This window comes from Pholis gunnellus (genome assembly GCF_910591455.1).
Source record: "Pholis gunnellus genome assembly, chromosome: 20".
In the NCBI taxonomy this organism is placed as follows: Eukaryota; Metazoa; Chordata; class Actinopteri; order Perciformes; family Pholidae; genus Pholis; species Pholis gunnellus.
The window spans coordinates 12,098,234-12,114,417 of NC_136547.1; the positions used below are offsets into that span (position 1 = coordinate 12,098,234).

Consider the following 16,184-nt stretch of genomic DNA (forward strand, 5'->3'; position numbering starts at 1 on the left):
GGAAATATCACACAGTACGTTTCTGCTCACAAACACAGTAAATGAATGTGGAATATACTGTGTATATTTTGATGCTAATACATTTGTACTTTTAATTAAGTACAATTTTGAGTTACTTGGTTACTTTCCAAAACTGCAAAAAGCTGGAGGAAAATGAAGTGAATAGAAAAATAAATAGAGGATGAATCATCACCTCTGGCCTCAAAAGAAGAACTGTAACTCTTTCATGGACACTTTAGAAACACGAAACATCACAAAAACAAACGAAACCTGTTCAGTGAAGGTGTGGAAAGTTTTCTTAAATCATAGCTTGACTACAGAGAGGGTTCTAATCCTGATGCAGCTTAGTCTACTCTTTGTTTTGGGGAGCTTTGTATCTGCTGCACAGCTGACTGCTAAAAGAGGAAATACAAAAAAAAGAGAGACACGTTCATGGAAATGCTTAGTTAGTAAAAGACTCATCTTTGTTTTTCTTGTCACTTCCCACTAATGGTTTGAACCAAACAGTGATCTGAAAGCATCCAAACACAGCGACGCCTCAGACTAAACCACATGCTCTACAAAGACGGAAGAGGAAGAGATATATTTAAAAAATGTGTTTTAAGAACATTCCTTTCTGATACATTAAACGATTAACATAAAAACATCTAAGATTATATTTAACATTTTAACCAATATAGAGACGTTATTTGTTATTTTAGTCGGGTTGTAACATCGTTTAGAAAGCAACTCCCCCCTACGCTGATGGTATGACCCATGATACAGAGTCATATGACTGTGTGACTCATCTTGAACGCCTCGCGGACACAAACCCACAGATGTATAAAACAGAACAAACGTCAGGTTTACTTTCGTCTTTTTGCTAATTCTCGCCACTAAAACTGTCACAATGATGTGTGGAGGGACTCGCCCGGCAGTTGATGCTACGGAGGAAATTCAGCAGATCTGTGACAGCGTAAGTAGAAACTAAAAGTATTATTGACTTTCTTTCCTCTGAACACAGTAAACGGGGCCTGCGTGTCATTTTTAATGTTGCTGTAATCTCATTGTTATTCAGGTGAAGGTCGCTGCAGAGGAAAAAGCAGGGAAATCCTATGAAGTGTTCAAAGCCAAGAGCTACACGTCTCAGGTAGTGGCCGGGACCAACTACTTCATCAAGGTAACAATAAAATACGAGACAAAACTAAACAATCAGTGACTATCAAAGACTTTTATTTTGTAGTAACAAGATCAAGTGACATTTGAAGCGGTTGTAGTCAATCAGAAAAAAGAGGGACTGCTGGAGAACTTTAACCTTAATGTAATGCATGCTGAAGTAGACTATATTGTAACAAGGTGACTGAGATAAGATCAATTATTCAGTCACTACTGAACTCATGTGTTCTGGGAGGGATAACTGACAACCTAATTACACAGATAATAATGAAAGAAGGGTTCATTCAATATAACTGATTATGATCTACATTGCAAAAGGAGTCTGGTTCTTGCTTTCTGGGTGGACATAAACAAGACGTTCACTAAATGCTTACGTTGCTCCATGTCGGTAGATGTATGATTAAGTAACCAAAATCTCCTGAAACTTTACTTTTTACTTCCTTGCAGGTCCATGTGGGAGGAGACGATCATGTTCACCTCCGTGTTTGGAAAAAGCTCCCCCATACTGGAGGAGGGCTAGAGTTGTCCGCTATGCAGCACTCCAAGAGCCACGCGGACCCTGTTGAATACTTCTAAAAGGGTCCTAAACCAAACCCAGCTTGCAGTCTCATTATAATCAGTTATGATCACATTATCCTGGCTCAGTATATAAAACAATGCTTATGCAGTTTCCATTCCTAACATGTTACAACATGCTGTGTCATACTGTAGATCATGATGTAAAGAGCATGTAGAAATGTAACTTTTGTACAACATTAAAGAATAAATGAATCAGATTTGTTGTGAGGTGTTGCTACTCTTTCTGTGGTATTTGATTTGTGAAACAGCTGCAGGACAGGACGTGTGCGTCTTCAGCTGGCAGACGAGTGAAGAAAACCGGTTGGACAAGAAGCAATAAAGACAAATGGAAGTCAATTCACAACTGGGTTTAGTGTCGAAGGGACAAAGTCCCTCCTGAAGCGGCAGTCTGTTACAATATAACAAAGCAGTCAGCATTTGGGAAAATGTGTAATATTACAATGCACCAGACTTTTAAATTCTGTCTATTTGCTGCAATGGTGCAGCAATTCAGTCACTGGATAGTGGTAGAAACATTCTATTCATACTGAATCATAAACAATCTGAACACTAGTTCAATGTTTATCATGTTAAGTATTGTATAATAGTTCATATCTGTCGGGACATTGAGCATGTGTGATGCAGTTTAGTAATTTACATTTGACTGGAAGTAGACAAACAACTTCAGTGAAGATCTGGAACAAGCTGATCCACAATATATGTGATGCTGTCATCATACAGCATTACAACCTAAAGGTCACTATAGGATACATTACAAGGAGAAAAATGGACTTTAAGAGGTTAAAACATGAATTCAAGCCCTGATGCTCCTGAATCCCAGAATTCAAATCCCTTCAAAATGTCAATGAAGTGTGAGACAACATTTTTCAGGGTGTGGGGTCTCGATATCTGCCTTAAAACCAGAAGTGTAACATATTTGTGACTTAGAATAGAAGGTGGGGTGCTGTAGGTTTATAGCACACAAACCTTCCGTAGTAAAAAAGTGACATACTAGATTTGTATTGCTTTTTCATTCATGGTCAACAGCTTAAAATAAAAAGTATTCAGTACTTGTATTTTTTTTAAATAATGAATTTCCTTTTTGTACACCAGAAGTAACATTCAAAAATACATTTATAAACTTTTAAGGCTCCAAACGTGGTGAAAAAGACTAAAAGTAAAAATTGTACCATAAATAAAAGACTTTCGCAAAGACACTGAGCCGTGAAGCTCACCCAACCTTAAACACACTTGAATGAGTCACGTGCCGTCTATAGATTCCCTCATCTTGTTTGAACAAAAACACATTGTGTAAACTAAGTACACGTTCATGAATCACTGCGCTGGAGGTGAACCAGGAACTTGATGGCTTGATTTTTAATGGTACTAACATTACAAAATTACATAAATACTCTTGAATTTCATCATATTTCTTGAAATATTTCATGAAGTTTCAATCCACACAGTAATTACTGATACACTAACAAATTAATTACTTTTTTCAATGATTTACTATTTTCAGTGACATAATTTGAAGCCATCTATTCCTAAATGTGTTTTAAAGTTAAATCTATCAACCTCTTTAACCGCCGTTCACGTGTGTGATTACTAAGCAGCACAGACTCTCAACACACAGGTAAACATACAGTCACATTATTATAGTGCACTCAGGCGCTCTCACATAACTGTCTCTGCGACTTTGATCAAATGAGATTTCCAAATGTCTCGGGTGGATTTGGGAAAATACAATTAAGCACAAGCCATTTTAATTATTTACATTCATTGGAATGGTGCAGCCATTCAGTCACTTAATGATATAATCTGTAATCAGTATATAAATAAATTAATCAAATTAATTCATAAACTATCTGAACACTATAGTTTCATGTTAAGTATTGTATAATATAACTGTACTGTGAAATCATTGGACAGATTTATAATGAAATAATTTAATTTCTAGTTTTGTCATTTCATTTACTCATTGCCGTCGAGATGTCAAGAGAATTTCAACAAATCTAACAATTTGTTTTCGAAAATACAATCGACCATTCCCCTAAAGGTTACATTACCCCTGTAAGGATACATTTAAGAAAAAAAATGGATTTCAAGAGGTTAAAACATAAATACAAGCCCTGATATTCTTGAATTCCACTCCCTTCTAAAGAATGGATGATAAAACAACATTTTTTAGGTGTGGGAGTGAAACACACTTCGCTGTAAGTAAAAGGTGGCGACGTGGAGTGAGACCAAGTCAGACCAAATCCTGAGAGGGACCGGAGAGAAATGTTGAAACTCTTGTTTAACAAACCACACTTGTTACTTCAAATCACACTGCAGCTGTTCTAAACCACATTAGGTTGTGTGTCAGCGGTATTTGCTAATCCCTGGACTTCACATGGTCACGTCCCGGTTATCGTCTTGTGACTACTGTTCCTCTTTGTTAATCACATGCTGCGTGATTTTTGTTCCAATTAACAAATTAAATGAAGAGATAAGATATTTGACAATTGGTCCTGCAGTCCTTTGTCACAGCGTTTATGATTTTAATCTAAAAACTCATGATAAAGTTGCTGGTGAAGGTCAAATGTGAAACATTTTCTTGTTCTTCCTGTTCTATGAAGTGTTCACATGATCTGTTTTTACCCTGTAGGATACTGATGAATGACTTATCGGAGGAAATAATGATTTCTGTCTTATTTCTGTGGTTTAAATAAAAGTGTACTGAAACTATAAAAGGGAAAAATAAATGGACACGCAAAGTTGGGATGCTCCAAAGTTCTTCACAAGATGTAAATGAAATATAAAAAAACAACTGTGGACATAAATATTTAGAACATACAGTTGATTAAAGTCGGCTCATTTGATTATTTTCCTTGTGGAAATTGTTGAATTCATCCAACGTCCACCAGTTTAAAAACAGGAAAAGGTGGAATAAATCAAATCTGATTCTAGAAGATTGTGTCATTCAGATGCAGGGAGACAGTGTTTTTTCTTTTAAAGGCAATAATTACATTGGTCAGGACCTCGGTGACCTGCTGGTTATGGCCATGAGACGATGCATTATTTTTTCCAAGTCATATTTTGACTTAACTTTGTCTGTTCCTGGCTGAAAACATAAAGTAATGTATTATAATTAAAAATGGTACAATTTACAGCACAGCCAAATTATATTTTAACCCAGTAATATTATCAAGATTGACATAAATTTATAAAACAGAACATTTACCAGCAGATGATACCATCTTTTCTTCTTTTATTCCGAGCCACCCTCTGTTCATCTCAAGAAGATGTCAAACTTAGATTTCTTTGGTAATTTGTACAATATTGTAGACGTAAAGGTGACCTGCCTGCAACTTTAAAAAAATGCATCACCCAAATTGAGGCACAGCTTCTAATCTGGGGTGTGAACTTTGCCCTGAAATTCTGTACATTATAAAAAGGTTTACCTGAATTGTACATCTATTGTTTGCAAAAACGTCAAATTCCACAGTTAGTTAACATAACTTTATAAAAAATGAACACAATTAACCGTCACTGGCCTTTGCCGAACGTCTCAGCTGGTTTGATTAGAATTATTATAATAAAAAAAAACACAACATTTTCATTCTTTTAGAAATTCATGTGTCATGTGACGGATGATTTCTTAATTTACTGTCATTGGTTACGACAACACTTTAATACAGGAAGTCACTGCGTAGGTGGATATTTTAGCCAAACTAGATCGTCTGTATATTAGTATCAATATTAAACAGACACATTTGAGATTTTCATCTAACTCTTGGCAAGAAATTGAAAAAACATATTTCCCAAAATGTCAAACTGTTTCATTAAACCCTCAAGTCACTAGAGGGCAGTGGAAACAGAGAGTTTGAATTACACAATTTGAACATTCAATTTGTGGGAAGTGCCACAGCTGGAGTTGGGGAGTAATTCATAAAGATGAACAACACTAACCACACATGTCGCTCCACCTTAACAGTCATGTATTAGAGCCACCTTTCAGTCTGTATCGAGAGGTGGTTACACAGTATAAATACATCTGATAACCAGCTGAAAATGAACACTTGACGAACATACAAGCAGACAGTTGACTTCTCTGTTAACTTCAACGGACCTTGTGACAATGGCTGACATATCTGAAGGATGGAGCGAGACAATGGATGCCATTGAGGAAACTCAGAAGATTTGTGATCAGGTGAGCTTCAATCTATTTCTATTCTTTACAACCTACACATGTAACTCTCTCTGGTTATTTGCATCACATTTTGATTAATTCATGCGCAGGTGAAGCCCCAAGTAGAGGAAAAGACAAAGAGGTGTTATGAGGAATTCATAGCAGTTAAATACAGGAGTCAGGTTGCGGCTGCAGCCTCCTTCCTCATCAAGGTAACTAATAGTGATCAAATGTATGATGATAGATAGATACATGCACACACACACACACACACACTCTGAATTAATTGCCACACCCAGGTGAGTTCTTCCCTTATGGTAAAAGACACAAGATCAAGATTAATATATTCATTTATATGTTCCTCTCTTCCCTGCAGGTTCATGTGGGAGGATGCAGTTATCTTCATCTGAAACTTCTCCAAAATGCTGAGTCCCAGATCGTGACTGTTGACGTACAGGAGGACCATTGCAAAGACGACTGCCTCGTACCTTTCTAATGTGATCACACAGCCTTCCTCTACTTCATCCTGACATAATTCTATACAATAATATTCCTTTACAATAATGCTACAGGCAGTGTTTCATTGACAATGTATTAACACATAGAGGATATTCATCGTTGGAAGGGAGTGTTGTTGGCTAGCAAACAATCTAGAACAACAAGCTGTGGAGAGGATCTAATTTAAATGGAAAAGTACACTAACCTATAAGGCTAAATTGTCTGTAGTGAAATACAAGTGAAAAGCTAAGAAAGAAAAACCTAAAAATGCCAAACTGTGGAGAGATCTTTTTAAGTAAATGCTGATTTACTAAAATGTCTTAATTTGAATTCGACCACCATTTGAAAACATTTCACGGTAATTCTTTTGGACAATTAAAAATACTCTTTCTTTAAAACTCTCTGGTCTGCATTTTGTTCTGGATTTACTGTTTAATTTGAAGTATAAAGCAAGTGAAAATTCAGAATTCAGAGGAGTTAAATGCATCTTTCCGACTGTGGCAAATAAATAATTAAACTAAATAATGTTTGAAAAAGAAATGTTTCAAAGCTCTCCCTGCATCTGAATGACACAACCTTCTAGAATCAGATTTGACTTATTCCTCCTTTTCCTGTTTTTAAACTGGTGGACGTTGGATGAATTCAACAATTTCCACAAGGAAAATAATCAAATGAGCCGACTTTAATCAACTGTATGTTCTAAATATTTATGTCCACAGTTGTTTTTTTATACTTCATTTACATCTTGCGAAGGAGAACTTTGGTAGGAGCATCCCAACTTCCAGGGATTAGCAAATACCGCTGACACACAACCTAATGTGGTTTAGAACAGCTGCAGTGTGATTTGAAGTAACAAGTGTGGTTTGTTGACAAAGAGTTTCAACATTTCTCTCCGGTCCCTCTCAGGATTTGGTCTGACTCCCCGTCTCCACCTTTGATATCACGGCCCCACACCTAAAAATGTTTGCTTTGGAATTCAAGAATATCAGGGCTTGTATTTATGTTTTAACCTCTTGATGGCAATTAATAAATGAAATGACAAAACTAGAAATTAAATTATTTTATTATAAATCCGTCCAATCATTTCACAGTACAGTTATATTATACAATACTTAACATGAAACTATAGTGTTCAGATAGTTTATGAATTAGATTCATTTACGCGCGTGCACACACACACACACACACACACACACACACACACACACACACACACACACACACACACACACACACACACACACACACACACACACACACACACACACACACACACACACACACACACACTTCATTATGTGAAAACCGGCTCAAACTGCAGTCAGACTACTACCAAGTACCGCCTAACCAGCGCAAAGCATTTTTGGTTGAAAGAAAAGTGTCTGATGTATTAAACTGTCAACACTGAAGATTGTATTGTTTAGGATAATGACATTGAATAGCCTACTGAATATAAAATTCAGTTTATGAACTTACACTTATATTTTATTGAATATTTATTAAATAACTATTTTTCAAAGATTTTTGAATGGATGCTAATTTTAAATATACATTTTTTAAATCTCACGTACCCCCTGGAGTGCCTTCACGTACCCCCATTTGAGAACCACTGATCTACAGTACGACACAGCATGTTGTAACATGTTAGGAGTGGAAACTCCATAAGCATTGTTTTATATACTGAGCCAGGATAATTGGATCATAACTGATTATAATGAGACGGCAACCTGCAAGCTGTTTGGTTTAAGATCCTCTAGAAGTATTCAACAGGGTCCTCGTGGCTCTTGGATTGCTGCATATTAGACAACTCTAGCCCTCCTCCAGTATGGGGGAGCTTTTTCCAAACACGGAGGTGAACAAAATCGTCTCCTCCCACATGGACCTGCAAGGAAGTAAAAGTAAAGTTTCAGAAGTTTCTGGTTCCTTAATTATACATCTAGCCGACATGGAGCAATGTAAGCATTTAGTGGACGTCTTGTTTATGTCCACCTGAAGAATGCAAGTCCACACAGTCAACCTCACCTTATATTCTTTGGCTTAAATAATGGTTACACGTTGTTGGGACTTAGTAACATAAGTCATCAACAATGGAGTTCACTCCACTTTATTTAAACCAGACTCCTTTTGCAATGTAGATCATAATCAGTTATTTGGAATGAACCCTTCTTTCATTATTATCTGTGTAATTAGGTTGTCAGTTATCCCTCCCAGAACACATGAGTTCAGTAGTGACTGAATAATTGATCTTATCTCAGTCAACTTGTTAGAATATAGTCTACTTCTCAGCATTCATTAGGTTAAAGGTAAAATTCTCCAGCAGTCTTTTTTTCTGCATCTTGTAACTTTTTTCTGATTGACTATAACTGCTTCAAATGTCACTTCAATTGTCACTACAAAATAAAAGTCGTTGATAGTCACTGATTGTTTAGTTTTGTCTCGTATCTTATTGTTACCTTGATGAAGTAGTTGGTCCCGGCCACTACCTGAGACGTGTAGCTCTTGGCTTTGAACACTTCATAGGATTTCCCTGCTTTTTCCTCTGCAGCGACCTTCACCTGAATAACAATGAGATTACAGCAACATTACAAATGACACGCAGGCCCCGTTTACTGTGTTCAGAGGAAAGAAAGTCAATAATACTTTTAGTTTCTACTTACGCTGTCACAGATCTGCTGAATTTCATCCGTAGCAAGACGTTCCGGGCCAGTCCCTCCAACCATCACCATTGTGACAGTTTTAGTGGCGAGAATTAGCAAAAAGACTAAAGAAAACCTGACGTTTGTTCTGTTGTAGACATCCATGGCTTTCTTGTCTGAGGCGTTCAGAATGACTCGCGTTCGGGATGACTCTCAGTCATATGTATCATGGGTCATACCATCAGCGTAGGGGGGAGTTGCTTTCTAAACGATGTTACAACCCGACTAAAATAACAAATAACGTCTCTATATTGGTTAAAATGTTAAATATAATATTAGATGTTTTTATGTTAATCGTTTAATGTATCAGAAAGGAATGTTCTTAAAACACATTTTTTAAATATATCTCTTCCTCTTCCGTCTTTGTAGAGCATGTGGTTTAGTCTGAGGCGTCGCTGTGTTTGGATGCTTTCAGATCACTGTTTGGTTCAAACCATTAGTGGGAAGTGACAAGAAAAACAAAGATGAGTCTTTTACTAACTAAGCATTTCCATGAACGTGTCTCTCTTTTTTTTGTATTTCCTCTTTTAGCAGTCAGCTGTGCAGCAGATACAAAGCTCCCCAAAACAAAGAGTAGACTAAGCTGCATCAGGATTAGAACCCTCTCTGTAGTCAAGCTATGATTTAAGAAACTTTCCACACCTTCACTGAACAGGTTTTGTGTGTTTTGTGATGTTTCGTGTTTCTAAAGTGTCCATGAAAGAGTTAGTTCTTCTTTTGAGGCCAGAGGTGATGATTCATCCTCTATTTATTTTTCTATTCACTTCATTTTCCTCCAGCTTTTTGCAGTTTTGGAAAGTAACCAAGTAACTCAAAATTGTACTTAATTAAAAGTACAAATGTATTAGTATCAAAATATACACAGTATATTCCACATTAATGTACTGTGTTTGTGAGCAGAAACGTACTGTGTACTATTTCCCAGTAAAATGCTGTATTCAACCAAAGATTACAGTATTCAAAGCTTTCAAATCACAGTAGTACATCGTTTACTGTATACTTAAACTAATAATATCTAAGATTTTCATCTAATGTCTATTAAGTCACTGATGGTGATTGACCTATTGTCCACTGATCAAAGTATTGCAATATTTATTTATTTGCAGTATTACAGACTGGGTGTCTGTTGTGACACAGTCTGTAATACTGCTGTATGCTTTAATGCTGTATTACAGTTTTTCTCCATTCACGCACAAAACGGAACTAAGCACACAACTCTGAAAACTTGAAGCTTATGTATCAACAAAAAGACTCGAGAATTCTAAACTATAATGCAAGTACCAAAAGTAAAAGTATTATTATTTCATTATAATGCATATAATAGTATTGGATTATAAGTATTGATTTATCAAAGGTGGGGATAATTTAAATGACACAAGTATACTGCTTGTGAATTTTACAGGAATTGATTAAATCTTACTGTCAACTGTGCATAAAATCCCACAATCTACGTCATCCTCAAGCATACAGGTAAATAAATAAAGGGGGAATGACACAAAAACAAGCAAATGTATAACCCAACGAGGACATCTGCTGGACAAAAGGGACAAACATCTGACTCCTGATTTTCATCTGTCAGGATTAGTGGATCCACCTGTGAAAAATCGAATAAAATCGGCTTCAAATTTTATTTGTATTGTCTTTAGGCTTTAGAGTTGAATCGGTTCCTACTGACGCCAATAAAGACTCCCAAAACAACGGATTCTCTGGATTCAGAATATCAACCAGTTTTACATGCGAATTACTAAACTATAGTGTACATTATACCTAAATGTAATTATGCGCATGGAAAGCTGTTAGTATGGACTCTTGGTCTTATCAATCATTCAGGAAAGTTGGGTGTCTGTGTGCATCCAATCTCAAAGTAATGGAAGGATGTTTGTTGTGCAGGCTGGAGTCTCGTAGAGAGTCTTTCTCAAGTAAACAAAAGCAAAGATCTGAGAAATGCAGATTAATACACATGATTTGTGCAGCAGAAATATCTCCAGGGTGGGAGAGCTGTTTCCACTGACCAACTGGGAGGACTGGGAAGTCAGTTTGGGAAGATCACAAAACTGTAAAACTGAAGCGCTCGGAGTGGAAAAGGACAATATGCGCAAAACCTGGCAGAAATAGTGAGACTGCTGTGACACAGGGAGACAACTGTTCTGTATTCAAAAACAGTGAATTGTGTATCAATGGAAAACATAATATTACATTGGGGAATCTGTTGGGAAAGGCATTTAGGAATACACAATATCCTAATTAATTACCTAAGAGCAACAAGAATAATAGAGAATTAAAAAAAAAGAATCCTTTCGATCTACGGCTCCACAGTCCAGTCCAGTAGGTAGCGGTAATGCACCAACTCATTGTTTGCCAACCGCCAATAAACCTCAAAAAGAAGAAGAATATGCTTTCACTTCGCAGCACACTGCACGTCGCGCTGGTCCTCACTATGTGGTCTTATGTTCTGTCTCGAGGTTTCTGCCAGACTGTGGCGGAAGTGAGAGGCAGGTCCTACCCGACCTTTGGCTCAGTTTTACGGGCTTTTACAACCTCAAGTCCTAAATGCGGAGAGACATCCGAAAGCGGTAAAATTCATTTCCTTGGCCTACACTTTGGCTGTGTCCAACAGGGGTCACCTTAATATCCCTGCAATGTCCCAGTTGGCCCACGTGCCTGTGTGTCTTAATCTCCTGGGTTGGATATCAAAATATTTCAATTGTAGTGGTGAAATGGCGCTTTTTAAACTGTGCTATACTAACAGCATTGTCCCACTGAATGGACTGCAGTGTGTATCTTGTGTTTTTCACGTGATTGTATGAGACACAGAGTGTGGTTGATTGGCATTTTTGTTTCAAATGGACAACAATGGTCTGTCAGTAGGGAAAATGACTAGTTTATCCTCTCAGCATTGACCAAACAGCACCACAGCTAAATTCACACAAGTCAGGCTTACTGTTTAAACAGTGGATGGTAAGTTTAAAGGTTTTTAGTTAATAGTTACAGGCCTCAGTTAAAAGGAGTCAATCGGCAAAAGGTGGATTTTTAACCTCATACTAAAGTGTAATCTTTTATGTAGCCCCCTCAGCTTCAGTGGTGACCTACTCACAGCTGAAGACAATGCTGTCCAGCCGAGACATTCAGCTGTTTGATGTGAGAAATCCTGATGAATACCTGGCTGGACGCATTCCAGACGCCGTTAACGTCCCACGTAAGTGTTGGTACTGTACAAAATGGGGGGAAAAGAGTGGTTTTCTATATGTTTATACTCTCATATTGTTTGTGTGTTTTGAATATCAGTGGGGAACCTGGAGGAGTCTCTGAAGCTGTCCCCTGAACACTTTCAGCAGATATTTGAAGTGAAGGCTCCTGGGAACGACGACGACAACATCGTGTTTCATTGCAAAAGTGGCAACAGGAGCTCCAAAGCGCTGGATATCGCCCGTCGGCTGGGATTTAGCAGGTAAATAACAGCGGATGCATCTGTATACACGCGTGAAACATGCAGTAGTCCAAGTACTATGACCCATTAAAGGTCAAAGGTGACAGTTATTACCTGAAGAGCAAATAAATAAAAGTGACTCCCCTGTTTAAGTCTCAGATTTCAGTCCTGTTAGAGGATATAGACCCTGCTAAACCACATACCGTGCTGTAGCGAATCTACTGTATGCAGCACTACTGTATAAATGGCAACTTTAATCTATTATTTCATTATTAATCCGTCCTGGTGGCGCGCCTAGAATACAATGTCCTAAAGCACTGCTTTGGTTTGTTGAATGCTGGATGAATTTTAGTAGAAAACTGCAGTGATGAGACTATAAGCTCTTCTCTTTGTGCTTCTTTTCTTAGGGCGAGACATTACAAAGGAGGGTACAGTGAGTGGGCAGAGAAAGAAGGAAAATGAACCTGGGCCGAACTCTGTGCTTCACTTCCTAAATACAGCTAATATAAAACTACAGAGTATGAACGAGAGATGCCAGTTACTCTTGAAGTTACGTATTTTATTCATATTAACTGTTACTTTATAGGTAAAGAAATACTACTTTAAAGATTTAACTTCTTTACCTTGTTACATTTTTTAGCTGCTCATTCGACACTTTCTTTAAGATTTAGCATGTTGCTTTCGAACCTTTTTATTCTGTGATTCATAAAAGTGTTTGATTGAATCATTTCAACATTTCAACATGTCTTTGTATATATTTGTAGACCTGCAGTTTGCTCCAAGTCCGCACTACACGCAATTTTATTTTATTTTATTTTTTAAATAGTTTTGCAGTAATTGTCATAGTTTACTCTTTTTGTAGTGAGCATCTTAAAAATAAGGGATGCACTGATCTGACTTTTTCAGTCTTGATGTGTGGGCTTTGTGTATCAGCTGATATCAAATACTGATCTTATACCAGCATTAATTAATAAGCTGTATGCTTCACTGTGTGGAAGAGACTGGGCTCATTCTTATCAGGCTAATTTAAACTTTGCAAACCTCAGCTATGTGCATGATGAACCTAACCAGATCCTCCATTTCATTTGTGCATTTTGGGAGAATGGTGTCTGTCAACTACACACTCAAAATTCTAGTTTTCTTACTCAAACCCTGCTTTGAGTATTATACTATAGTTTGGATTTGGGACACAGCCTCAGAGTTTGAATGTGGGATAGAAGCACTTCTATCTCTTGACCAATAGATGGCAGCAGCATTTCAACCAACTCGGGACATTTCTATTTCCATTATTCCCACCGCTGTCCTTAATGATTATTGTAGCATATGCCCCCGTGAGCCTGACCTCCACAAAGGTATTGGTCCAGACAGATATGGATCCTGTGAGCGACAGCTCTGTGAGCAGCTGTCAGGGGCCCCATTTGCACAAGGTCCATTTTAGATCCGTAAATCAGAGGGAAAGCAGATCCCACTTCACCTTCACCCTCCATCCTATCCTCTGTCATCCAGGCTATTTGCAACACATCAACAGTAATGTTTGTGTGTATGTGGGGGGGGGGGGGGGGGGTATATACTTAAATTGATTCTCTGCAACCATAAAAAAGGAGCTTGAACGTGAACCCATTCAAAAACACTTTATACTTTATACTGCCCCTCATGTGGGAGAGACTGAGATTGATTTTCTTAATGTTGCATGATGTGCATAAATGGAATGCAAAGAAAATATGGATTTAGTGGACACGTTTTCGTACGAGTGGATAAACCGCTGTGCACTCATCAACACTCAAAATTCAGCAGCTGTTATGGATGTCACACACCATAAATTGTGTCAACCTTCGGACGTATGGACTCATGCCAGCCACGGTGTGTATTAGGATCCTCTTCAGCTCTGCAGTGCACAGGAGATATTTACCAGCGTGCTGCCTTAGAAGAAGGATGGCTCCAATTTCCAAGGACATTTGGACACTTTCACATTAGCTAAAACACAAACTCTGGGTTGGTGGTGAAAAATGAACAGTTAGGGCTGTATGTAAGCTGCCGGCGGTTTCATCAGATCAGATCATCAACCTCCTGCTGCTCACTGCTTTTTAAAAACGGCCCTTTTGTAGGAGGCTTTGTAATGACATCTAGTGAGTGCTGTCATTTGTTAACTACAGAAATATATGGAAACGTGAGCTGTGCCGTTTTTATTTGCCTCCCAATTGACAGATTAATGTATTGATGAAAAATGTATGTATTAAAATACAACCACAGTGCCACAGAAAAGTCTACTGAATTTTCTCAGGGTTTTTCAACGAAATTGGATTCATTGCAACATGGAACTGGTTCACAGACCTTCTCTTGAGTTGATACACTTCACGTTGGTTTGGTTTAGTTCTCAGTTGCTTGCAGTGCACTCCTGCAGGGTTTACTCTTATCTTAAAATGCCATGTAAAAAAGTAATATAAAGCACATTGGCTGGGATTGAGAGATATAATTCACAAGCTGGGTGCTTTTTTTTAATCTTCACCACGGGTGTTTTTCCCCCCTCCTCCTTAGGGGGTTGGAGAGTGACCCATATGATATCAGAGCAACAATAGTGTTAGTTTACACATTTATTTTCCATGCATAGCCTGACCCAATTTTCACTCTGGTGGGGGCAATATTAGGCTATTTTTGTGCTAATGTGACTTCCAGACGGGTTCAGGGTCATTTTGAGGAGTAAAGCCACGCGACAGGACTAAAGCACAATTCAAGCATCATTTGTTAATACCTTTTATTTAAACTAAACATCGAATAGAAAACAGTTCATTCTGACATTTAAACATTTTTGGAGGGGTTTTAATAACTGGTCACCTTCCTTTGCCACTGCATCACTGCACGCACAAAGGGAGACACCTGACGTCTCCAATACGTAGACGCTCGTACTCCCGTGTGGCTGCAAATTCAATGCAATCCCAACGCGTGTTGCCTCCAGTCACACAGCCACAGAGCGTCGGTGGAAATGTAGTAGCCTAAGCGAGTGCTTCTCCTGTGAGCTCCCCACATTCACATTCTCCTGTGCGCAATGACACGGCGCGCTCCTCCTGCTCCCCCACTGCTCGCGTCGCAGTGCTGGGCGCGATGACCGGATAACTTTTAAACCTGCACGAATGACGCTTTTCCTCGATGGCATCTGATGAATTCTTCACTGGGAAACAGTGACAGGTATGTAAGTCTGTTTACTTATTCTGCCTTGTTAAAAAAAAAAAAAAAATCATTCAACCTTTTTAAGTTGTTTTGTTTCTGCTCCGATGTTAGTGCCTTAGATTGAATTATTATCTGCTGCATTTGTTTGCTTTTTCTTTCATTGTGCGTGCGCTCTGATAGGTGATCATTTTGGGAAATCGTTTTTGCGCAACTATTCATGTTGCTGGACTGTATTTGACCCCAATCTTTCCCGGGGCGGGATGAGGAGCCCGATAAGATGCTCCATCACGTCATTTAATTGAATGTTTCGACTAAGATTTGACTTGCGCAAATCAAGCTTCCATGGCAGCTTTAATTGGAAGAAAAGATTGTCTTTGACTTTTATAACTTCCAGCTAATTGATCCGAAATGAATGTGCTATTAATATTGCTCTAATGTAACGAAGTTTTCTTTGGGTGTTCCTGTACATGCAGTTAAATACAATAACACCCCCCTGCTTCCATTACACCCT

The 16,184-nt window shown here is 38.1% G+C and overlaps 4 protein-coding genes across 4 annotated transcripts; 3 read left to right on the forward strand and 1 right to left on the reverse strand.

Annotated features, from left to right (window-relative positions):
* Nucleotides 1-788: 788 nt before the first annotated feature.
* On the forward strand, nt 789-1,931 carry LOC306712409 (cystatin-B-like). Its single transcript, XM_079181680.1, has 3 exons — nt 789-955; nt 1,058-1,159; nt 1,603-1,931. Exons 1-3 carry the CDS (start codon nt 890-892, stop codon nt 1,729-1,731), a joined length of 297 nt encoding a protein of 98 aa, XP_079037806.1. The 5' UTR covers nt 789-889; the 3' UTR covers nt 1,732-1,931.
* A 3,856-nt stretch (nt 1,932-5,787) lies between these two features.
* LOC306711931 (cystatin-A5-like) lies at nt 5,788-7,409 on the forward strand. Its single transcript, XM_079181016.1, has 3 exons — nt 5,788-5,908; nt 5,998-6,099; nt 6,264-7,409. Exons 1-3 carry the CDS (start codon nt 5,837-5,839, stop codon nt 6,381-6,383), a joined length of 294 nt encoding a protein of 97 aa, XP_079037142.1. The 5' UTR covers nt 5,788-5,836; the 3' UTR covers nt 6,384-7,409.
* Nucleotides 7,410-7,442: 33 nt separating this feature from the next.
* Nucleotides 7,443-9,198, reverse strand: LOC306712109 (cystatin-B-like). Its single transcript, XM_079181218.1, has 3 exons — nt 9,043-9,198; nt 8,839-8,940; nt 7,443-8,267 (listed from the first exon to the last, which is right to left on the reverse strand). Exons 1-3 carry the CDS (start codon nt 9,184-9,186, stop codon nt 8,139-8,141), a joined length of 375 nt encoding a protein of 124 aa, XP_079037344.1. The 5' UTR covers nt 9,187-9,198; the 3' UTR covers nt 7,443-8,138.
* A 2,274-nt stretch (nt 9,199-11,472) lies between these two features.
* Nucleotides 11,473-14,026, forward strand: LOC306712375 (thiosulfate:glutathione sulfurtransferase). Its single transcript, XM_079181624.1, has 4 exons — nt 11,473-11,654; nt 12,146-12,277; nt 12,367-12,529; nt 12,916-14,026. Exons 1-4 carry the CDS (start codon nt 11,474-11,476, stop codon nt 12,968-12,970), a joined length of 531 nt encoding a protein of 176 aa, XP_079037750.1. The 5' UTR covers nt 11,473; the 3' UTR covers nt 12,971-14,026.
* The last annotated feature ends 2,158 nt before the right edge of the window (nt 14,027-16,184 follow it).

What these genes read in the sequence shown, in the direction of transcription:
- LOC306712409 (XM_079181680.1), top strand. Translation starts at nt 890, where the DNA reads ATGATGTGTGGAGGGACTCGCCCGGCAGTTGATGCTACGGAGGAAATT. An exon ending in TTCAGCAGATCTGTGACAGC is followed by an intron (nt 956 to 1,057) that starts GTAAGTAGAAAC and finishes ATTGTTATTCAG; the next exon opens with GTGAAGGTCGCTGCAGAGGA. An exon ending in GGACCAACTACTTCATCAAG is followed by an intron (nt 1,160 to 1,602) that starts GTAACAATAAAA and finishes ACTTCCTTGCAG; the next exon opens with GTCCATGTGGGAGGAGACGA.
- LOC306712375 (XM_079181624.1), top strand. Translation starts at nt 11,474, where the DNA reads ATGCTTTCACTTCGCAGCACACTGCACGTCGCGCTGGTCCTCACTATG. An exon ending in CGGAGAGACATCCGAAAGCG is followed by an intron (nt 11,655 to 12,145) that starts GTAAAATTCATT and finishes TCTTTTATGTAG; the next exon opens with CCCCCTCAGCTTCAGTGGTG. An exon ending in AGACGCCGTTAACGTCCCAC is followed by an intron (nt 12,278 to 12,366) that starts GTAAGTGTTGGT and finishes TTTGAATATCAG; the next exon opens with TGGGGAACCTGGAGGAGTCT.
- LOC306712109 (XM_079181218.1), bottom strand. Translation starts at nt 9,186, where the DNA reads ATGGATGTCTACAACAGAACAAACGTCAGGTTTTCTTTAGTCTTTTTG. An exon ending in TTCAGCAGATCTGTGACAGC is followed by an intron (nt 8,941 to 9,042) that starts GTAAGTAGAAAC and finishes ATTGTTATTCAG; the next exon opens with GTGAAGGTCGCTGCAGAGGA. An exon ending in GGACCAACTACTTCATCAAG is followed by an intron (nt 8,268 to 8,838) that starts GTAACAATAAGA and finishes ACTTCCTTGCAG; the next exon opens with GTCCATGTGGGAGGAGACGA.
- LOC306711931 (XM_079181016.1), top strand. Translation starts at nt 5,837, where the DNA reads ATGGCTGACATATCTGAAGGATGGAGCGAGACAATGGATGCCATTGAG. An exon ending in CTCAGAAGATTTGTGATCAG is followed by an intron (nt 5,909 to 5,997) that starts GTGAGCTTCAAT and finishes ATTCATGCGCAG; the next exon opens with GTGAAGCCCCAAGTAGAGGA. An exon ending in CAGCCTCCTTCCTCATCAAG is followed by an intron (nt 6,100 to 6,263) that starts GTAACTAATAGT and finishes TCTTCCCTGCAG; the next exon opens with GTTCATGTGGGAGGATGCAG.